The 19,577-nt window shown below is 39.4% G+C and overlaps 2 protein-coding genes across 10 annotated transcripts in view; both read left to right on the forward strand.

Annotated features, from left to right (window-relative positions):
• LOC141612539 (uncharacterized) overlaps nt 1–19,577 on the forward strand; it is a 55,769-nt gene that overhangs the window by 18,539 nt on the left and 17,653 nt on the right. The window lies entirely within an intron of this gene.
• Nucleotides 6,813–13,777, forward strand: LOC141610967 (putative disease resistance protein RGA1). Of its 9 annotated transcripts, XM_074429297.1 has the most exons (8): nt 6,863–10,310; nt 11,411–11,467; nt 11,555–11,599; nt 11,683–11,732; nt 11,996–12,113; nt 12,250–12,422; nt 12,728–12,962; nt 13,160–13,777. In XM_074429297.1, exons 1-2 carry the CDS (start codon nt 6,955–6,957, stop codon nt 11,436–11,438), a joined length of 3,384 nt encoding a protein of 1,127 aa, XP_074285398.1. In that variant the 5' UTR covers nt 6,863–6,954; the 3' UTR covers nt 11,439–11,467; nt 11,555–11,599; nt 11,683–11,732; nt 11,996–12,113; nt 12,250–12,422; nt 12,728–12,962; nt 13,160–13,777. The 9 variants fall into 9 exon arrangements, with proteins under 9 accessions (XP_074285402.1, XP_074285399.1, XP_074285398.1 ...); XM_074429301.1 differs by having other exon boundaries at nt 6,813–10,320; nt 12,728–13,777; XM_074429300.1 differs by having other exon boundaries at nt 6,863–10,320; nt 11,996–12,121; nt 12,728–13,777.

The raw sequence follows: 19,577 nt of genomic DNA on the forward strand, positions 1-19,577 counted from the left end.
CTGCTGACGCTAGTACTTCAAGTGATCAGCTAGAAATTGATGCCTGTGATGAAGAGTTCCTAGTTTCTACAGATTGATACTTCTGCGGTTCCTGTCATAATTACTTGAAATCAAGTGGTGTATTAATTTATTAAGTACACCCCACAGTCTCCAGTCTTAATGGAATTGACATGTTAATGACAAAGTCAACATGATGTTCTGTTTACAAATTGGACTCTATTTGTTTATCTTTTGTTAGACCTGTCATCAAATTGTGCTGTACTAGTTATGTGAAGGTGTCGAGGTTAAGGGAAAAGAGGTATGCCAGGGTATGTCATCCGCATTTCACTGGTACTCAGGAGCATTGCATTCTGAATTGTGCTTTGTATTTGTGACAAGAAGCTAATTATGGCATGATAAGCCAGGAGCCAGGACACTCCTTGAGCTTCAGCTGTCATTTGATTTGGTTTTCGACGCAGATTTTAAAATTTTCACAACTGCAAAAATGGAAGCATTCATATTATGGGAGACCTAGATGCGACTGGTGCACAGTGTCCGTGCAAATATATGGCTTGCATTCTTATTTCATTGGATTTTAGCTTAATTTGAAATTTATAGGTGCGCAGAATAAGGCCTGCCTCGGAAGGTCTGTATCAGGTTAGCTGCTTCCGTTAGCCCAAGGTTGTTGCCTCTCAGTTGTTTCCGTATAAAGGGAATGAACATGCTTTATACCAAAAACTGACATAATTTATGTGCAGGTGCCATATAACGCCAGGCTTGATGCACAACAACTGGCAAATACGGAACCCATCAACGCTTACTCCAATTGCTGTAGCACTCTAAATGCCATGTATCCATGTACTTTAACCGTTTGAAAAGCGAACTTGAGAAGTAACAGAAAATATTCGCTGATTAATAGTAGTTTAATAATGTTTATCTGCATAAACAGTGTTAACCCCGGTGTTTATGCATGAGTGCCGGGCTGCTTGACTGTAATTTCTGTCAGGTCATTGCAATATATTCTGAACTGTTATTGTTTAAATCTGTTTGCTTGTTGGATCGACAACTTTCATGGCAAAGCTTATAGCTTATACGACCAAACTATGTCTCACTTTATAAGTTCAGAATTTGTTGGTAACACAGTAATGTGCTCGTGCTCGTGCTCGCGCTCGCTTATTTACGATGCTAATTTGAAACAAAAAGAATCTACCGTTCGACTACAAAGACCGGTGTTGGGTGGCAGGGGTATAAGGAATCGGGGTTCCGCATAACTAAAATGGTTAAAATAAAACTATCGATAGAGTAGAATGGAAATTATCGAGAAGCAAGGAGGGTTTTATGGCTATAAAACTCGATATGGCAAAGGCGTATGATAGAGTAGAATGGAAATTTCTTGAACGGGTGCTTTTCGCGATGGGGTTTGACAGGGGATGGGTTTCGCGGGTGATGGCTTGTGTTACAACGGTGTCTTTCTCAGTTCTTGTAAATGGGCAGCCCACGAATGTGTTTCGCCCTTCGAGAGGGTTAAGGCAAGGTGACCCTTTGTCGCCTTATCTCTTCATCTTGTGTGCCGAGGTTCTGTCTAGTATGATGAGGAGAGCTGTTGAGCGTGGTAGTTTGCACGGTGTCAGGGTCGCGAATAATGCTCCTACTGTATCACACTTACTCTTCGCAGACGATAGCATATTTTTCACTCGAGCTAGAATGGAGGAAGCTGATGCTATTAGTTCTATTCTACGACGATACGAGGAGGCATCTGGGCAGCAGGTAAGTCTTGCTAAGACTACGGTCTCTTTTAGCAAGGGAATTCCGTTACAGAAGCGGAGTAATTTGGCTACACGGTTGGGAATCACGGAGGTGCAGGAACAAGAGAGATATTTGGGGCTACCGACTGTGGTGGGTAAGTCTAAGAAAATTCTCACGGATATTTTGTGAGATAAGCTGAGCAAGAGGTTAAGTGGATGGCGCGGGAAAATCTTGTCTAGGGCTGGTAAGGAGGTACTTATAAAGGCTGTGGCCAATTCACTCCCTACCTATGTTATGAGTATTTTTAAAATTCCCGTCAACTTCTGTGATGAGCTTAAATCGCTAATATCGCGCTTCTGGTGGGGGTTTGAAGAAGGGAAGCATGGAATTAGCTGGGTGGCTTGGAGTCGGCTATGTCAATCGAAAAGTCGTGGGGGTATGGGGTTTCGTGACTTCTATCTCTTTAATATGGCTCTCCTTGGCAAGCAAGTGTGGCGGTTGTTGACTGAACCTGAAGGGCTGTGGGCACGGATTATGAAAGCCAAATACTATCCGGGTGGTGATATTATGTCGGCTGAGATAGGGAAGGCTCCAAGTTATACTTGGAGAGGCATCCTTGAAGCTAGGAGGATGTTGGAGGGTGGATGGAGGAGGAGGGTTGGGAATGGGATGGATATTCGTGTATGGATGGACCCGTGGATGCCCGAGTCTCAAACGGGTCGGGTGTTGAGTCCTCGGATTCCGGGGAGGGAGTCGATGACAGTTGCCGAGTTGCTCGATCACGATGGAGGGTGGAAAGAGGAGCTTCTTTCTGAACTGTTTTTGCCTTTTGAGTGCGAAAGGATTAGGAGGATACAGGTAAGCAGCTCGAGACCGCCTGATGAATGGTTTTGGGAGGGGGAAAAAGATGGGGTTTTTACGGTAAAATCCGCATATCGAAGATTGGCAGGGGATAGGGAGGCTTTGGAGATGGGGGGTGTGTCGGACTGGGGAAGGGAAAAATGGTTGTGGAATAGGCTCTGGAAAATTCCGGTGTGGCCCCGAGTGAAGCTTTTCTTCTGGCAGCTGTGCAGCGAGGCATTGGCAACAAGAGCGAATATTGCTACGCGAGTTAGAGGTGAGCCGGCTTTTTGCTCTTTATGCAATTCTTTTGTTGAAACTAGTTTACATTTATTTCGTGATTGTGCCATTGTTAAGCGGGTCTGGGAGGAAGTGGGGCTTGGTGAGGAGGAGAGTGAGGGCAGTTGTGTGAGGGAATGGGTGGAGTCGAGATGGAGGTGTTTTGGGGGGAGGGAACAAGCCTTGTTTATGGTGTGTTGTTGGGCATTGTGGGAACACAGGAACAAGGTGATTTTTGAGGGGTGGGAAGTGGACCATTGGCGGGTGGTGAGACGGACCTTGGATGTTACGGAGGAGGTGGAAGGAGGGGGCTATGTGGTAGTCAATAGGGACAATACGAGCAGGAGGGGTGTGGGAGATGCGGAGATGAGAGGATGGGTGCCACCAAAGGCGGGGGTTGTCAAGGTGAATGTGGATGCGGGGGCGAAGGAGGGGGAAGGTGTGAGCTGGGGAGCGGTTTGTCGTGATTGTACTGGGCGAGTTTTGTGGGGCTTTGCGCAGGTTCAGGAACAATTCTGGGAACCACAGGTTGCGGAGGCGGTAGCGATCTTGGAAGGGGTCAAGGAAGCTGCAAGAAGGGGCCATGAAGAGATTGTCTTGGAAAGTGACTGCTTGGTGATCGTGGAAGCGCTTAGAAAGAAGGCTGTTGGGCGGAATATGCTAGCTTTGGTTTTGTCGGATATTTTAAACTTCTGTAATAGTTTTACTTCTGTTTCTTGGTCTTTTACTAGTCGTAAAAACAATAGCGTAGCGCATGCTTTAGCCCATTTGTTTCCTAGAATAGTTGGTAGATCGGTGTGGTCGGAGGTACTACCACCGAGTGCGAACAATGCTGTTACCTTTGATTCTTTATTAATGCAGTAGACCCCCGGGTCTTCCCTTCAAAAAAAAAAAAAATGGTTAAAAAAAAAAGTAAGTGAAGTAACTAGAGAACATTTAAATCTATTGTAAGATGGTTATACAAAAAAGAGTAGGTCTGTTTTGAGACGATCTCAACATAAGACGGGATTTTAATAATAAAGACGGAAAAAGTAAAATTATCTTGTGATTATTTAAAATGGTAAAATGGGCATATTTTATCGTAAAATGGTAAAAAAAAAAAAATGTGATTTTGTGTTTGTGTTGAACATACAACTATCTAGTTATCTAGTCTTATAAATCATACTCCCTCATTTTCTAAGTATAGCTTTTCATGGGTCATCCTGCCCATCCCGTCCAGCCCGCTTATTACGTGGGCTTGGATAAGTATTTTTTACCCGAAAATTTAAGAAGGCGGGACAAGCCCAGCCCGCCAAGTTAAATGGGCGGGTATGAAAAACAAGAAAATCCAGTGGGCCGGCCCATTTGGCCCGTTTACTATTTAAACCCTTTACTTTTACTCTTAAAAAAAGACATTTTCGAAGAAAATTGTATCAATTTTATAGGAACGGGGAATACTAAAATAATACGTAAACTATAAAAGTTAAAATATAACGAAATATTTATATAATGGTACTCTTATATACTTTAATTAATAAAACATCTAAATTGCAGTTTCGTGTTACGGCCCATTAGCCCATGGGCCGCCCAACTTTTGACTAAAGGGCGGGCAAGGGTAAGGATAGTTGGCCCATAACTAAGGCCTAGCCCACCCACTAAGGTGTTAAAGGGCAACTTTTTCCTACACGGCCCGGCCCATGTCCGGCCCAAACCCGCATTTGAACAACTCTAATTCTAAGGTGTTGTTTGGCCTTGCTTGTGTGAAAGAGCTTCTCCTTTTTAGAATGAGTTTTTTCACAAGCTACTTTTTGAAAAAAAAATAGTATTTGTTTGGCCATACTTTTGTATTAGCTATTTCTTATCAAATTTGTTTGGCCAAACTTTCCATCTAGCTTTTTTTTTTTTTTTAATACTCGTTTTGTTTGTAGAATCATTATTTGAATAAAAATTACGCCGATAAATAGTTGGAGTTGATGATTGATTACATGGTACTTTAATGGTGTGTATGTGAGAGAGACAAAGGATTGTGCAGAAGAGAGTAAATGGAAACACCAATAACACGGCATATAAAGGGGTAAAGATTTTCTGGAGGCAAAAAAAAAAAAAAAAATGGCGCAAAACATTTGGAGTTTTTGGTTCTTCTTTGAAAAGTAGAATGAGAAATAGAAAATTTTTACTTCTACTTTTTGGGGCCTAGGAGCATGTTTGGCCTCGATTCTCAAAAATGAGTTTTTGCTTTTCAAATTTAGGTGTTGTTTGGCCAAGCTTAAAAAGTGCTTTTGTAATTGAAAAAGTAGTAGCTTGACCAAACATTGTAAATTAGAGAGTTTTAAAAGTGCTTTTGAGAAGTCAAAAACTGATTATTCACCCCCAAAAGGAGAAGTAGATATTTACTACTTCTACTTCTACTTTTTACATAAAGAACCAAATAAGCAAACAAAAGTTGTGTTAAAGTAGTTAGGCCAAACATATAAATTTTGTGAAAAACTACTTTAACAAAAGTATGGTCAAACAACTAAATTTTTTTCGAAAAGTAACTTGTGAATAAACTCCTTTTAAAAAGGAAAAGTCATTTTCCATAAGCAAGGCCAAACAGCACCTTAATTTTTCAAAAGTGTTTTTCAAAAGCAGAAGTAACAAATTGCTGCTTCTATTTCTATGGACAAAAATATGGATTTTTAGTTTTTGAAAAATTTTTGTTTAACTTTTAGAAAATAGTATGTTTGGCCAAAAAATGTTTTTGAGCCCAAAAACACTTTTTCAAGCTAGGCCAAACACACACTAGAATGAGTTTTTGACTTTTCAAAAGTAGTTTTACATTTGTATTATTATACTGTTTGGCCTGACTTCTCCTTTTCCAATTAGAAAAGCACTTAAAAAGCTTGGCCAAACAGGCCTTAAATAATAATCTTCCTCCTTTTTTTTTATCTATTCACAATACCTTCCTCTTTTCTTATTCAGTAAAATTTTATACTTATTTTAATCACTTCACCCCACAACAATACTTATTTTAATCGCCTTATTACACTACAATATTACATATTTTAATCGTCTCACCCACAATAATACCTTCTCTATTTCCAATTAACTCACCCGCCACAATACTTTAGCTTATTTAATTCGGGTTTCCTTAATTCTCGTGTTACCCTTAGATAGGAAATGTTATATAGAATAAGAGTGAGTAAATAGTTTCAATAACTAACTTGTTTTATAATAAGCTTGTATAAGACCGTCTAAACAAGTTGGTAACTTAATCAAAGATAAACGCAAACTCAGGAGTAAGTTTGAATAAGGAGGAATGGAGATGGAAATTTACTCATACACTCGAATACGGACTAAACCAAATGATTCACGCCCAAAAAACAAATAAACCAGATGATGGTTCACACCCAAAAAAAACAAATTAAAACGCAGGGAGACAAGAACTCAAGAGAAGAAGTAAATCCAACTAAGATCAAGTCAAGATTTTAATTACTGTGGTAATTCTTTTACCCTTATCTAATTTTATTGTTTTGTCGTATTTATTTCTCTCATCTTGTGATTGTGGTACTGGTATAGTCATAGTCATGTCTTTAACTGATACGGAGTACCTTATAATCTTATATCCTTTTGATCATTATTAAGTATCTGTAATCATATACCCTAGTTTCAATCATATTCCCAAATTGATTTCAAAATTGATGGACAAAATCAAATTGAATGTATAAAACATTAGAATAAAGAGAATTGCTACCCACCTTTTTTTTCAATGCGTCTTGCTTGTCACGGACACTATCCGTCACAAGCTGAAGACGGATAGTGTTTCTCTCACAATAAAGCAAGTGGGAGGGCAAGTGGTTGGAAATGGAATAGTGCCACTTGTATATTGTCAGAGGGGTGAATAAGAGAGCTTTAAAAAACCTAGCTTTTATACTAGGTAGATAATTACTTCCTTGTGGGTGTAAACGAGCCGATTTGATAATCTAACCGAACTCCAGTCCTACTGGCCTACTTGGCATTGACGTTTCAATGACAAAAGTCTTTACCAAGTCAACTAATTTACAAACGCGTATGTGGTTATGAAATCTTGCATTTACAAACATACAGAAAAACAAAACAAAAACTCAGAGAGATCATTCCTTTCCCACAATCATGGATCTGTCAAATACGTTGTCTTTAGTTCAAGTTATACTTGGTGCTATCCAAACTTTGCTTCAGATGCACTCAGTGTGCTCTATTTCTTACTACAAATCCCAGCTTGATGACCTCCAAAACACTGTCCAAACCATCAGAGCTGTTCTTGAGGATGCTGATGCCAAGCAGGACTTGCTCAGCAGCCAGGAGAAGAATTACATTCAAGAGCTCAAAGATGCTGTTTACGATGCCGATGATGTGTTAGATGAGTTCCTTACCCTTGCCAAGCAGAATCAACTCAAACGCAACAAGGTGATATCCTATTTTTTTCGATTTAAGCTTCTTACTCATAGACTATCAAGTAAAGTCAAAATGGTTAACAGCAAGTTGAACAAAATTGCCACTAAGAGTGATAAGTTTAGTTTTAAGGTTGACTTTAAGCCTATCAAATTTACAAAGGAGGAGACTTCTTCTTTTATATGTGATCAAATCATCGGGAGGGAGGAAGATGTGGAGAAAATTGTAGGTGTGTTGTTGGGTTCTCATAATGTAGATCACCCAAATGTTTCTTTGCTTTCCATTGTGGGGATGGGAGGTTTGGGAAAAACCGCTCTTGCCCAACTTGTGTTTAACGATCCTAGGATCACTGAGGCATTCCCACTGAAGAGGTGGACTTGCATTGCTGATCAGGATCAACAACAGTTGGACTTGAAAGGGCATTTAGCGAAGGTGGTGAAAGGATTATCCGGTAGTGATCAAATGTCTTTGGAGGACATACATAATGAAGTTAAGCGGCAACTTGGAGGGCAAAAATACTTGCTCGTGTTAGATGATGTGTGGACTGAAAGTTATGATCAATGGCAGAAGTTCAAAGGGTTTTTGAACATAGGGGGAAGAGGGAGTTGGATAATTGTAACTACTCGCTCGAAAAAAACTGCCCATTTGATTCGAAGTGATCAAGTGCATGTGTTACAAGGATTGTCAGAACCGGAGTCATGGCATTTGTTCGAAAGGATGGCGTTTCAAGGAAAAGAAAGAGATGAAGAATGGGTTAAACTTGGCAAAGAGATTGTAAAAAAGTGTACCAATGTCCCGCTTGCTATTAGAGTAGTCGGAAGTCTTTTGCGTGGTCAATCCAAGTCTGAGTGGTTATCATTTCACGACAAAGGCTTAGACTGTCTTAGCGAGAGGAATGATGCTATGATGACCCGCATATTGAAGTTAAGTTACGATCAACTTAACCCTTCCTTGAGGACTTGTTTTGCCTACTGTGCTATCTTTCCCAAGGATTGGCGGATTAGTAAGAAAATGTTGATTCAACTTTGGATGGCACAAGGCTACATTAACTCCGAGAATTTGGGCGAAGAATACTTTCTTATATTGCTTCAGAGGTGTTTTTTCCAAGATATATACGAGGATGAATTTGGGGAGATTTATTCGTTTAAGATTCATGATCTCTTGCATGATATTGCTGAAAAAGTAGCGGGCGAAGAGATTTTCAGAGCCAGTTTTGATACTTCTAGTGTGGGTAAAAGAGTTCGTCATCTCTGTCTTGTGGACGACTCTTACGCAGTACGTATCTTCAATCTCTCTCAAATTCGTACGTGCCTTTGTATTAAGGATTTTGACCACAATAGTAGAGTGGTTCAACTACTAGCAAGTAAATCAATACCGAAATGGACATGCTTAAGGTCTTTAGATTGGAGTTATTCAGAGGCCAAAAGTCTACCAAAATCAATAGGTCAATTGTTGCATCTGAGGAGTTTAGACCTCTCATTTAATAGAAATCTAAAAGTTCTTCCCAGATCAATAACAAAGCTTGTTAATCTACAAACTTTGAATTTACGTTCTTGCTACCATTTAAAACAATTGCCAGATGATGTGAGCAAACTAGTTGATCTAAGCACCTTAAATGTAGGGGGCTGTTATGCTCTGACATGTATGCCGACACGCATAGGTATGTTGACCAATCTGCAAACTCTATGCCAATTTGTGGTGGGTGTGCAACCAAGTTCAGCTTCAAAGCAATGTTTTAATGGGTTGAAAGACCTATGCCACCTGAATAAATTAAAAGGGAGTTTGAGTATTGAAATAGCAGTACTTAAGAATGCAAAATTTGTGAAGGAAGAACATGGCGGGGGAGGCTACTTATGGAGTAAGGAATACCTAGATAAGGTTGTTATTAACTTCAGACACGGAGAGGAGTATGGAAGCAAGGTGTCTGAGCAAGCACTGCTGGAGGAGATGCAGCCTCATCGTGATGTCAAAAAATTGAAGTTGACGGGGTATCATGGTGAGACAATACCGAAATGGCCACGGAGAGGGGATAACTCGGCATTGTTTGATTTCCCTAATCTTGTCACTTTGAAGATCAAAGATTGCAGTGAGTTGCTCTATCTGCCTTGGCAGATTGGGAAACTTCCCCACCTTAAAACGCTAAAAATTTCTAAATTGTTGAATATGGAGTATGTGGCCGACTCAGAGACACTTGTCTTGGGTGAAGGATCATCCTTCTTTCCCTGCCTTGAATTCCTTGAGATTGATACGTTGCCTAAGTTAAAAGGGTGGTGGCGTAGATCAGATTTAGGGTCCCTCGTGGTCAATCTTAATGACAGTGGGAGCAGCCTAGAAGCACATGTAGAGTGGGTATCATCTCCCTCTTTTCCTCTGCTGAATTATCTGACTATAGAAAATTGCGAAAAAATATTGTTTGCTCCTTTATGTCCGGTACTGGAACATCTAAAAATATATAACTCTAGGGGAAAACTGTTCTGGAGTGGTATGAGGAGCACTCCTCGCCATCATCCGCCGTCACATCCCAAATCGTGTAAACTGGTAATCAGCAACTTGGAGTGGCTCAAATCAATGCCAATTGAGTACTCTCAGTTTCTTGTAGAGCTAGATGTAGTGGAAGATGAGAGCTTGGAGAGCTTGGGAGAAGTGAATGAGTTTCCGTCTTGTTTGTTGTCTTCCCTGCGAATCCTCTACATCAGAAGATGCCTTCAACTTAAGAGCATAGGAGGATGGTTGGAGCATCTTTCTGCCTTGGAGAAGTTGCGTATAGATGAGTGTCCAAAAGTGGAGTTGGGTGGGATGTCATGGCATAACCTTGCTGTTACCCTTCAATACTTGTATTTGAGTGGATTGAAAGAGATGGAGGAATTGCCAGAGGGGTTACAGTACTGCACTTCTCTCCAGGAGCTTTACATTTATAAGTGTCCCAAACTGAAATCCATGCCAAAATGGATGCCCAAACTCACCTCTCTCCAGGAGCTTTGCACTGAATGGTGTTCCGAGAGTCTCAAAGAAAGATGCCAAAAACCGAATGGGGAGGACTGGCCCCTCATCCAACACATCTCACGTCTTACCCTGCGGTAGAGAATAGTGTGCACTCTATCTTATACTCCGTACATTATTACGTGAATCCGATTATTATTTTATGAGATCTTAAGTTAAGTGACATTAGTTGGTATTTGACTTTGGTAGACAAATTATATGAAGAAATTGCAGAAATTTGCTACACTGTACATATACAGCTACAAAATATTTGAATAGATTTGGTCTTGCTTAAGCCTTATGATCGTCTTAATTTAAGATCTCTCACAATCTTTATATTTTAACCTCTATTTTAATCGTGTGTGAAAGCTGTCTTAAGTTTAGCTTTTGGTTCAGAAAATGAAAGAGTACGACCAAACTGAAAGTTAGCAAGTGTGAAGGTAGCGTATATTACTTTTCTTTGGTCCTCCTTCCCTCCGTCACAATCATTTGTTTGCCTTGTGTTGCTTTTCTACTGATGCACTGATTTCTGCCACCTTCTGTCAGATTTATTTCAGTTTTTTATGTCAGACAAAGCCTTTTATTAGTTCGGCCATATTTAATTCCAAAATTGGTCTGTTTCTCAAACCGCTATCCTCGTATCCCACTCCTAAAGTGATGTAATATTGATTAGCTGAGACCTTGAGTAACCAACTCTTTTTTTTGTCAGTCTGTCTTTTCCTCATTCTGATACCTCAACTTTTCAGTTTTTGGATGCATGGTAGGTTGGGAACTTTAATTAGTATATGGTGTACCGAATCCAATGCTGCTGTAACTGCGAAACTTATCCCAACACTATCGTCAATTTGAAAATTCGGAAATTTGAACTAAATGTTTGATAGAATGGAGAAATCAGTTCAAAATGGGGATTTGTTTATTGATATAATATGACTGTTTTTTTAAAATGTTTGATAGAAATATAGGATGATACATCTATAGGAGAGATGAATTTCATACCGGGTGACCTCCAAAATAGTGTGACATTGGCGCAAGTAGCGTTTCTTAATGTAGAAAAGATGTTAAAGCTCATATTCCACACCGTACAACTGGTACAACTGGTGGTATAGTCCATGAATTGAGAGAATGTGGTAGAGAATAGTCTTATTGTATATAATTGGGGTACAAGCTGATCTTTGTTTTGTCACTGAATCTATGATAGGCAAACGGGTCGGCTAGAATCAAGATAGGGGGAACTGAAATAATTGCAAGTGTGAAGGTAGTGTTACTTCTCTTTGTTACAGTTGAATAAATAGAAGCTCTTCAATTTTTATTCCCTTGTTAATGTATTTATCGCAAAATGCAGGCTGAACTTGGTAGACCTAGTTCTTCTTGACCTGATCATGGAAAGGTTTAGCCTCCTTTATTCGATTCCCTCTTTGGATAACTTAGAATTGTCAGACATCAGTTACCGAGTCTTAGCACATGTCACAGCCCACAGGACAAAGGAGGTGAAGAACTGTCGTCAGGACAAAGTGGAGCTGGTATGAATTTCTTTCAAAAGATATTTGTTAGATAATCATTACAAATAGTTGATTAAGCATACTGCAGTGAATAAATTAATTATTTTTAAATTAAGGTCAAAACCAAAATGCAAATGTTGTGTAAAGTTCTTGAAAATTGCTGCGGCTGCATTTTGAGGTGATAATAGCCACATTTAGCGAGATTAGGCCGTAAGAGCCGGTACTGACCGTGACTGAAACCTAGAATTTAATTTTATGGCAATGATTCCGACTCGTTTTTTCAGGGGCTGGAATTGATCTTTCATCTCTATGTATTGTGGAGGGAATACCTGTTGGGATTTATATATAGACTGCCTTGTGACCAGTTGTGATGGGAATTTGCTGGATGCCTTTATGGTGCAGGTATCACGGTATTACTCACTTATCTACTGATGCACTTGATTCTGCCACCACCTATCAGATTTTCGCATTTCATCTGCTCGCACTTTACCTCTTATATTCTGAGAAAAAGCTTTTTATTAATTTCGCCATGTTGTAGGGATTTGGTATAAAAAGGTTAATGTTATAAAAGAGAATTTGCCCTGTTTCTCAAACTGACGACCTGAGCTAGTTTTTCAAGTGATCAGCTCATCGGCAAGAAATTGATGTCAGCGACGAAGAATTTCTACAGTTTAACACTTCGGCAGTTCCTGTCATAATTACATGTCAAAGGTTTCAATTTTTCCTTTTAACATTCTAGTATAAAGATTCCCCCCTCTATCGTACTTTATATTATTGCTATTTGACTTTGGTGATCAAATATTATGAACTTTGTCGGCTATTATATCGCTGTTGATCAAAGACATTCCAAAAAAATCATATCAGCTCAATATTTGTCGTTTATATCGTTGTCGGTCAAATGGTTGAGGACCAAAGTCAAATGAGAACAATTTAAACTTGGCGAAGGATTTGAATAGGCTCATTATTTGTCATTTGACTCCTACACTATTTGAATGCCAATTTTGATGATTGTTTAGGTGGGAAAACACTATACAGTAAGAGGAAGAATCTCAAATGAGTTCAGATATTTCCATCTCTGGAAACCGGCAAGGTCATATATGTGGTCTAACCAAGCATGGTGGGGCAGGTCTGAATCCGAGCGTAATCCGTGACATGATCTCTGTAGCTAAACATGTCAGTGAGCAGTTTTTGAACAAGTTAGATTCTGAGGTAGCTGATGCTCAAGCTCGTCAGGAGGAATCACGAAATGGAGTAACCTTTATACCTAGAGTTCTTATTTATACTCTGATAACTATGCTATCACCCTACATTTTTGGCCTTAAACCCTTCACTTTGTCTTCATTTTGTTACACTCTTTAGCTAATTTAGCCTAGTCCATAGTCGACTTTGCATTTATTCATTTTGTAGATGGCCTTGCGTGATTATAATATTATTTCGCACTTTTCTAGGAGAAAGTGAGAGGTGATATGGAGACGAGACCTTTTTGCAAGGAGCGAAGCGGAAATCGAGAACCGTCTTGAAATTCTCCCAACTTCCATGGGTGTTCAGACCTCAGGCCGGATAAGGCGCTCAAATTTAGCCTCGTGGGCGTTTAGAGATTCCATCCGGTGTTCAGACCTCTATCCGGCGTTCCCAAGAGGCGGCCGGCGTTCCCAACGCCGGATAGAGGCCATTTGGGCTTTTCTTTGATTTTCGACCTTTGTAATTTCGTTAATGGACCCTTTTGTATAACAATTGGTCTCCCTTGTGACGGGTCACCATTTGTGGCGGATATTTTGTGAGTACAAATGGTAACATAATGGGTTAGTGGAGAAAGGGGACCACATGAATAGTGTTGCAGAGAGAGAAAAAGTGGGTACTTTGTGAGGTAAAATGGTATCTTGAGTGACGGATATGTCATGTCTTCAATGAGAATTTGTGTTTGTATAAATACCCAACCCTATTTTCAGAAAACCAAGGAATTACATACTTGATTTTAGATTAAAAAGTGAGTTGGTTCAGAAAATATTTGGGGAAGAAGTTGGAACATTGTTCTTCATCTTTTTCAATTATTCAATCCAATCATCTTTCTTGCTTTATAATTGTTGGTATATTTCCTTTGTCACTTCTTATTTCCTCTTGTCTTAGTTGTTAATTTCATTTTCCTTTGTTTAGGTTTCTTCTATTTTTGAATATTTGTTTTGCTTGAAGTCAAAGTTTCCATCTTTTTGCCTAATTTCATTTCGCAATTCTTTAAATCGCACACTCTTTTACTAAATCCTACACACTTTGCTAAAATATTCCGTAACTAGCCTTCATCATAAAAAAACCAAAAAAGAGTTCTCTCTCCCTTCTCTTTCACAAACCTAACAAATTCATTAAAAATTAGACAATTATGAATCGGAATTCACACATACCACACATAATTTCTCCGTTTTATCAATAATTTTATTAATCCCGTCTTTTAATTGATTTAAATAATGTTTTTTATAAAAAAAATCACGATTTTTTTTTACAATTAGGGTTTGGATTGATGGAATATTGATGTAATGTTCTTCAAGTGGTGGTTGTGGGGTTTTCGAACTGGCCGGAGTAAGGTGGTCGGATGCACGGTGGGCAACCGAATATGTGGCAGCGATGGAACGTTGTTGAACATGACGGAATGTTGTGTGATGTTGTCGCTGGTTGTTATGCGCGAGGAGTGGGTGGTCGCCGCAGTAGAGTGTGGTCGGCGCTGGGTTGTGAGCGGTGAATGGTGGTCGGCGCAGGGAGAGGGCTAGAGGAGGGGTTGTCCGATGGTGGCTGTTGGGTGTTGAGGGAGGGTTACGTTTGGCTGTTTGTGTATTTTTTTTTTTTTCAATCTCTTTTGATTCTCTCTCTTGTTTTTTTTTGGTTTGGGGGTGAGAAATGGGAGGGGTATATTAGGAATAAGGGGAAAAATTGTGCGGGATTGAGTAATATGATGTGCGGGATTTAGCACGTCCCTTTCATTTTGATTAGTTTGTTATCATCTTTTTGTTGCTAAATGCATGTTTAGTAGTAGAAATCAATTAATCATCATGTTTATTGTTAAAGTTGCCTCCTTTATTGGTAGTCTTGCCAAAATAGCCATGATTAGTGAGTCGTACCCTTGCTAGGGTGCGATTGGGCTCTTACATGAGTGATTAACATGATAGATTCCATTTAAATTGGTCATTAAGGGGATATTGGTGTGGTTTACCTTTGGAATTATTTTGTTAATGTTGTATTTTGGGAATTTGGTTGATTGATGACCCTTGTCCACCAATGGGAATTGGTTAGGTCCTAGGTTGACTACCCATTTACATTCTTGACCTATTTGGGTTGAACTCGGGAGGGAGAACCTAAAGAGGGTGCCTTTGGGAACCGGTTTGACCTTCACCTTTGGGAAAAGGGTTGGGAAGGCCGGGAATTTATCATATGCTTAATGACTCCTAGCATTAATCGACTACCTTGGGAATGACGCGTATTCCTAGGGTCTTAGAATATTGTATAGGAGATTCCGAGTCATGAGCCTGGGAGGGAGTTGAGTCGGTAGGTCTAGTGTCCTATTGTCAGCCCGGGAGGGAGTCAATAGGCGAATTAGAGGCGTTTTCTCCCGCCTTGTTCTCCCAAGATGACTAATTGCCGGAATTAGCATGATAATCACGAATGTTTGTAGCCTAATTGTACCCTAGTCCTTTCTTATCTTGAGTAAAACATCATTTCAATTAGTTTCTTCTTCTAATTTAGTTGTTTAATTAGTTTCATTTGCATGTCATTTAGTGTAGCTCACTTAGCCAATTTATCAATCAAACCTATTTTCCTTGACTTAGCTAAACTTAAGAATAATAACAATTGGTAATCTCCCATACTCCTTGTGATTCGACCCTCAAGTAGTGCAACTACACACGTTCACTTGCGAAGTTAAGCTTGAACCATCATACTCTCTAAGGGATTAAGGTGAGATTTGTTAGTCTTTATCTTTTGAAAAGCTAGTCGAGTAGAAATATTGCTACATGCGTGTACATTATAAAATGTTTGTTTGTGTTGGGAAATTATGGTATTACTATGGATTTCCCGGGATTAAAACTCTTAGGGATATTCAATACACTATATTGGTTCCTTATGAGAGCGATTGAATCCTTTTCCTGTACTATGAGACCAAGTCTTCTAACTTAGAGGCGTGTTTTGTTTGTTCTTTATTCACCAGTGCCCCTAAGATTAAATAGTCTCGAGTTATGATCGCTTTCGGCTTTCTTTGCAATGAGCACAAGTAACGGAAGAGAGGTTTATGAGTCCAATAGAACATGGCCTAAAGTACCCTTGCTTTGCTCTTTTCAAGCGATGACTACTGAAAATACACAAGCTAAAGCTGACAATAATATTGTGTAACTTGGTTCCAAAATGAGTCAGTTTGATTGTTAGATGCGTTTTGGGTCGGATTAATTGAATCAAGTTAGTTTCTGATTCTGGGTGGAATTCGGGTATGTGTCTTAAATCGTGTCATTTGGGATATGGTGTATTCCTCGTTGGGGCCTGGGGTTTTTATCTATGTTTCGTCACTGTCCATTAATCACGAGGACAGAGGGTCTAAGTGTGGGTCATTTCAAATCGGATTTCTGAAAGTAGATACGAACAGGTTAACAAATCTATAAATCCCTACCTTTTAAAAGAGAGAACTTGGTGTGTACTGTAGCAATGAATAGTACACAACCAAGTTCCCTTTCCACCGTTGATTTGCTACTTTTAGATCTCCCCCCTCCATTTTCCTTTCACTTACAGCCATACCTTTTCCTTCTCATCCGTCACTCCTTTTTCGCAACACACGACCTTTGATTCCATAGGATTTCACGATGGCATCATTCCTCTGATCTCCTCTCTCAAGTTGATCAACCCCTTCAGGTTCCTCTCTTTTCCTTCCTTTTTTCTTTTTAATCTCAATTATCCACAATTTGATTCCATATGATTTGTGTTAATTCTTCATTTGATTTTACTTTCTGGGTAGTTTTAATTAGGGTTTCTATTCATATGATTGTTGCGTTGTTTTTTAATTGGAATTTCGGTTTACTAGGGTGTATACAATTGGGTGGAACTGATTGTTGGGTTGTTTTTAATCGGGTTTTCGATTCGCTGAGGTTTATTGAATTGGCTAACGGTGATGATTGATGGGTATTATGTACTCCATATTATTTATTTCTGCCGATGATCAGGATTTGAGCATTTGCTGGTGTTGAAATGTCAATTCCACCCATTTTCATCCAACTCTCATTATCTGCTCATCTTATACTCTCACTCATTTTCTCCTCCATCTCTTTCTCTTCCAGTTTTATCGATTTTCATTGCATTCATTTTCACTTGACTAATTTCCTTTTTTTTCTACTATAGCTACTACTCTAATTTACTCTTATTAATCTTGACTCGTAATCGTTTTACATCTTTTTTGATGTTGATGTTGATGTTATTGTTGTTGTTATTTCTGATGTTAGTATTAGAACTGATTTTTTCCTTTTTTCCGTATAGGCTTTAGGAACTCGATACAGCCTTGTCTTCAAAAGGTATGGCTTCTAATTATCTTTTGATCTGAGAAAATTTTTTTACCTCTTTGTTTGGGCATTTGTAGTGTTATTATTGCTAAATTACTACTTCTGGTGTTATCCTTTCTATTACTATATTTTGCTTATTATATTAGATCCGTTATATGGGTCCGATTACTATTGTTATTGTGATGCCATCGGATTTCTTGCCCTTCCTTTATTGATGTGGTTTGTCTTTGTTGTGTATGCGGTTTTGTGGGTGTAGAGGTTAGAAGTACAAAGTTATGACGGCCCCCGATTTGTTAGTGTTGCGTTCTTTGTTAACGAGTAGCGGTAAAGAGAAGTGTAGATGTAACTATAAGGTGAGGGCTCAAACATTATAATTCCTGCATTGTGTACTTCCCAGACCGGAGGTTTCTTTGTTGGTAACGTTGGTAATTCGGTGACCGTCTAACGCTTGTCTGTTTCATTCAACTCTGCTTTGTCTTTTTTTGCCTTTTTGAGAGTTTTTGCGCTTTGTTCCTTTGGGTAATCGGGTGGTTCATATTCACTTGTTTTATCTTTCAAAGGTCGGAGCACGAACTGAGACCGAGCTAAAAGAGAGGAAGCTGAGAGTGGAAGATGCTCTTAATGCAACCAAGGTACCTATCTTGCTAACATCATCACATGAATCACATATAAATTTATATGAGACGGTCTTTACTTGTGAGGCCAACTCATTAGCCATATAATTAGATGGGCAATATGTAACTATTTGGTCCGTCTCACATGTGACTGTTTCATACAAGAATCACAATACATTAATAATATCACTCTGTGAAAACCCTACACAGCGACTACTAACTTGAAAAATGTCAAACTCTTTCCAAACGAGTAGAAGAAGGTATTGTCGTGGGTGGAGGCTGCACCTTGTTGCGCCTTTCATCTAAAGTGGATGCCATCAAGGAGACTCTTGAAAACGAAGAGCAAAAGGTTTTGTCTAAATTGTTTAGACCTCTAATCTAATGATTAGTCGTTATTCTAAAGATCTCTTCAAATTGATCTTGGTGTTAACTACTCTTACTTAATGTCATTTCGGAGCGAGATATTGTGAAAAGAGCGCTTACATATCCGTTGGATCGATTTGCGAAGAATGCGGGGGTTAATGGGAGTTGTTACTGAGAAGGTACAAAATAAAGTTTATGATGCTATTAACTCAATTATCAATGTGAGTTGGCAAATACATCCATTGAGAAACGACTGATGAATTTTACTCCAGGTTCTATCTAATGATAATCCGAGTTTTGGGTACAACGCCGAATTTGGAAAATACGAGGATCGATGGTGCGGGCATCATTGATCCCACCAAGGTTTGAAAATTTTGGTTGAGTTTGTTCGGTGATGATTGGTTACATTAGCATTATAGCGGCTTATCTTGCTAATGGTTTTGTCACCACAGGTGGTGAGATGTTGCTTGGAGAATTCCGCTTCCGTAGCAAAGACGTTCCTTACATCGAGACGCGGTGGTGGATCGAGATCCGGAGCTCGAGCCTATGCCTGCGCAAACCCAATGGACAACTCGGGTGCGATTTTTGGTTGTTTTTCATTTTTTTCCCCAAATAATGTGGGGATGTGTATTTATCATTTTTTTAGTGGAGTAAAAAACCAAACTGGCTATGTTTTCTCTGGATGGTAATGGAATAAAACTAGATGACTTAGTGACTTATGCTTTGATTTCGATCATTATGGAATAAATCAAAACGACTCACTAAACTAACGCTTCTTTTCATTTTAAAGTTGTAATAATTCAATGCTATTTTCTTCGAGTCATAGCCTCAGAGTCATAGGGAAGGTTGTGTAGAGCCGATCCTTCCCTATATTGTCATTTGCGGGATCCCTCAATGCACTGGGCTATATTGTTGTAATGTGTGGATGGCTGCCACAGGGGCGTTCTACTCTTTCTTATTGGATGAAGTTCCTCCTTTTAGTGACATATTCGTTTCCATTGACAATTTTTTTTTTGAAATTTCAGGTTATTGATACTAAGATCTCGGTTAAACTTAATCACGAGGTGTAGTGAACATCGAAATTATTGCAGAGAAAAGAAAGATGAAGCTCGGAAAGTTGCATAGAAACTATAGAGGGTTAACCGCTTGTCTCTCTTGCTCTCTTGTTTATTCCTTCTTTTTGAGGGAAGTTTATCGGTGTGTTTTGGAACGCAGGGGAGGTCGACCCTTAACGTCCGGATCAATGGCGGATTTGCCGGACTTGCACCGAACGACTCGCTAACCAAAAGGTACGTGCACTTCTTACCTTGTAATCATAGCAACCCGCCGAGTATCCCGGGAACTTTTCGAGGTTTATGTACCATGGT

The sequence above is a fragment of the Silene latifolia genome, chromosome 11, assembly GCF_048544455.1.
Source record: "Silene latifolia isolate original U9 population chromosome 11, ASM4854445v1, whole genome shotgun sequence".
NCBI lineage: Eukaryota > Viridiplantae > Streptophyta > Magnoliopsida > Caryophyllales > Caryophyllaceae > Silene > Silene latifolia.

What these genes read in the sequence shown, in the direction of transcription:
- LOC141610967 (XM_074429293.1), top strand. Translation starts at nt 6,955, where the DNA reads ATGGATCTGTCAAATACGTTGTCTTTAGTTCAAGTTATACTTGGTGCT. An exon ending in ATCTCACGTCTTACCCTGCG is followed by an intron (nt 10,311 to 11,410) that starts GTAGAGAATAGT and finishes AATCTATGATAG; the next exon opens with GCAAACGGGTCGGCTAGAAT.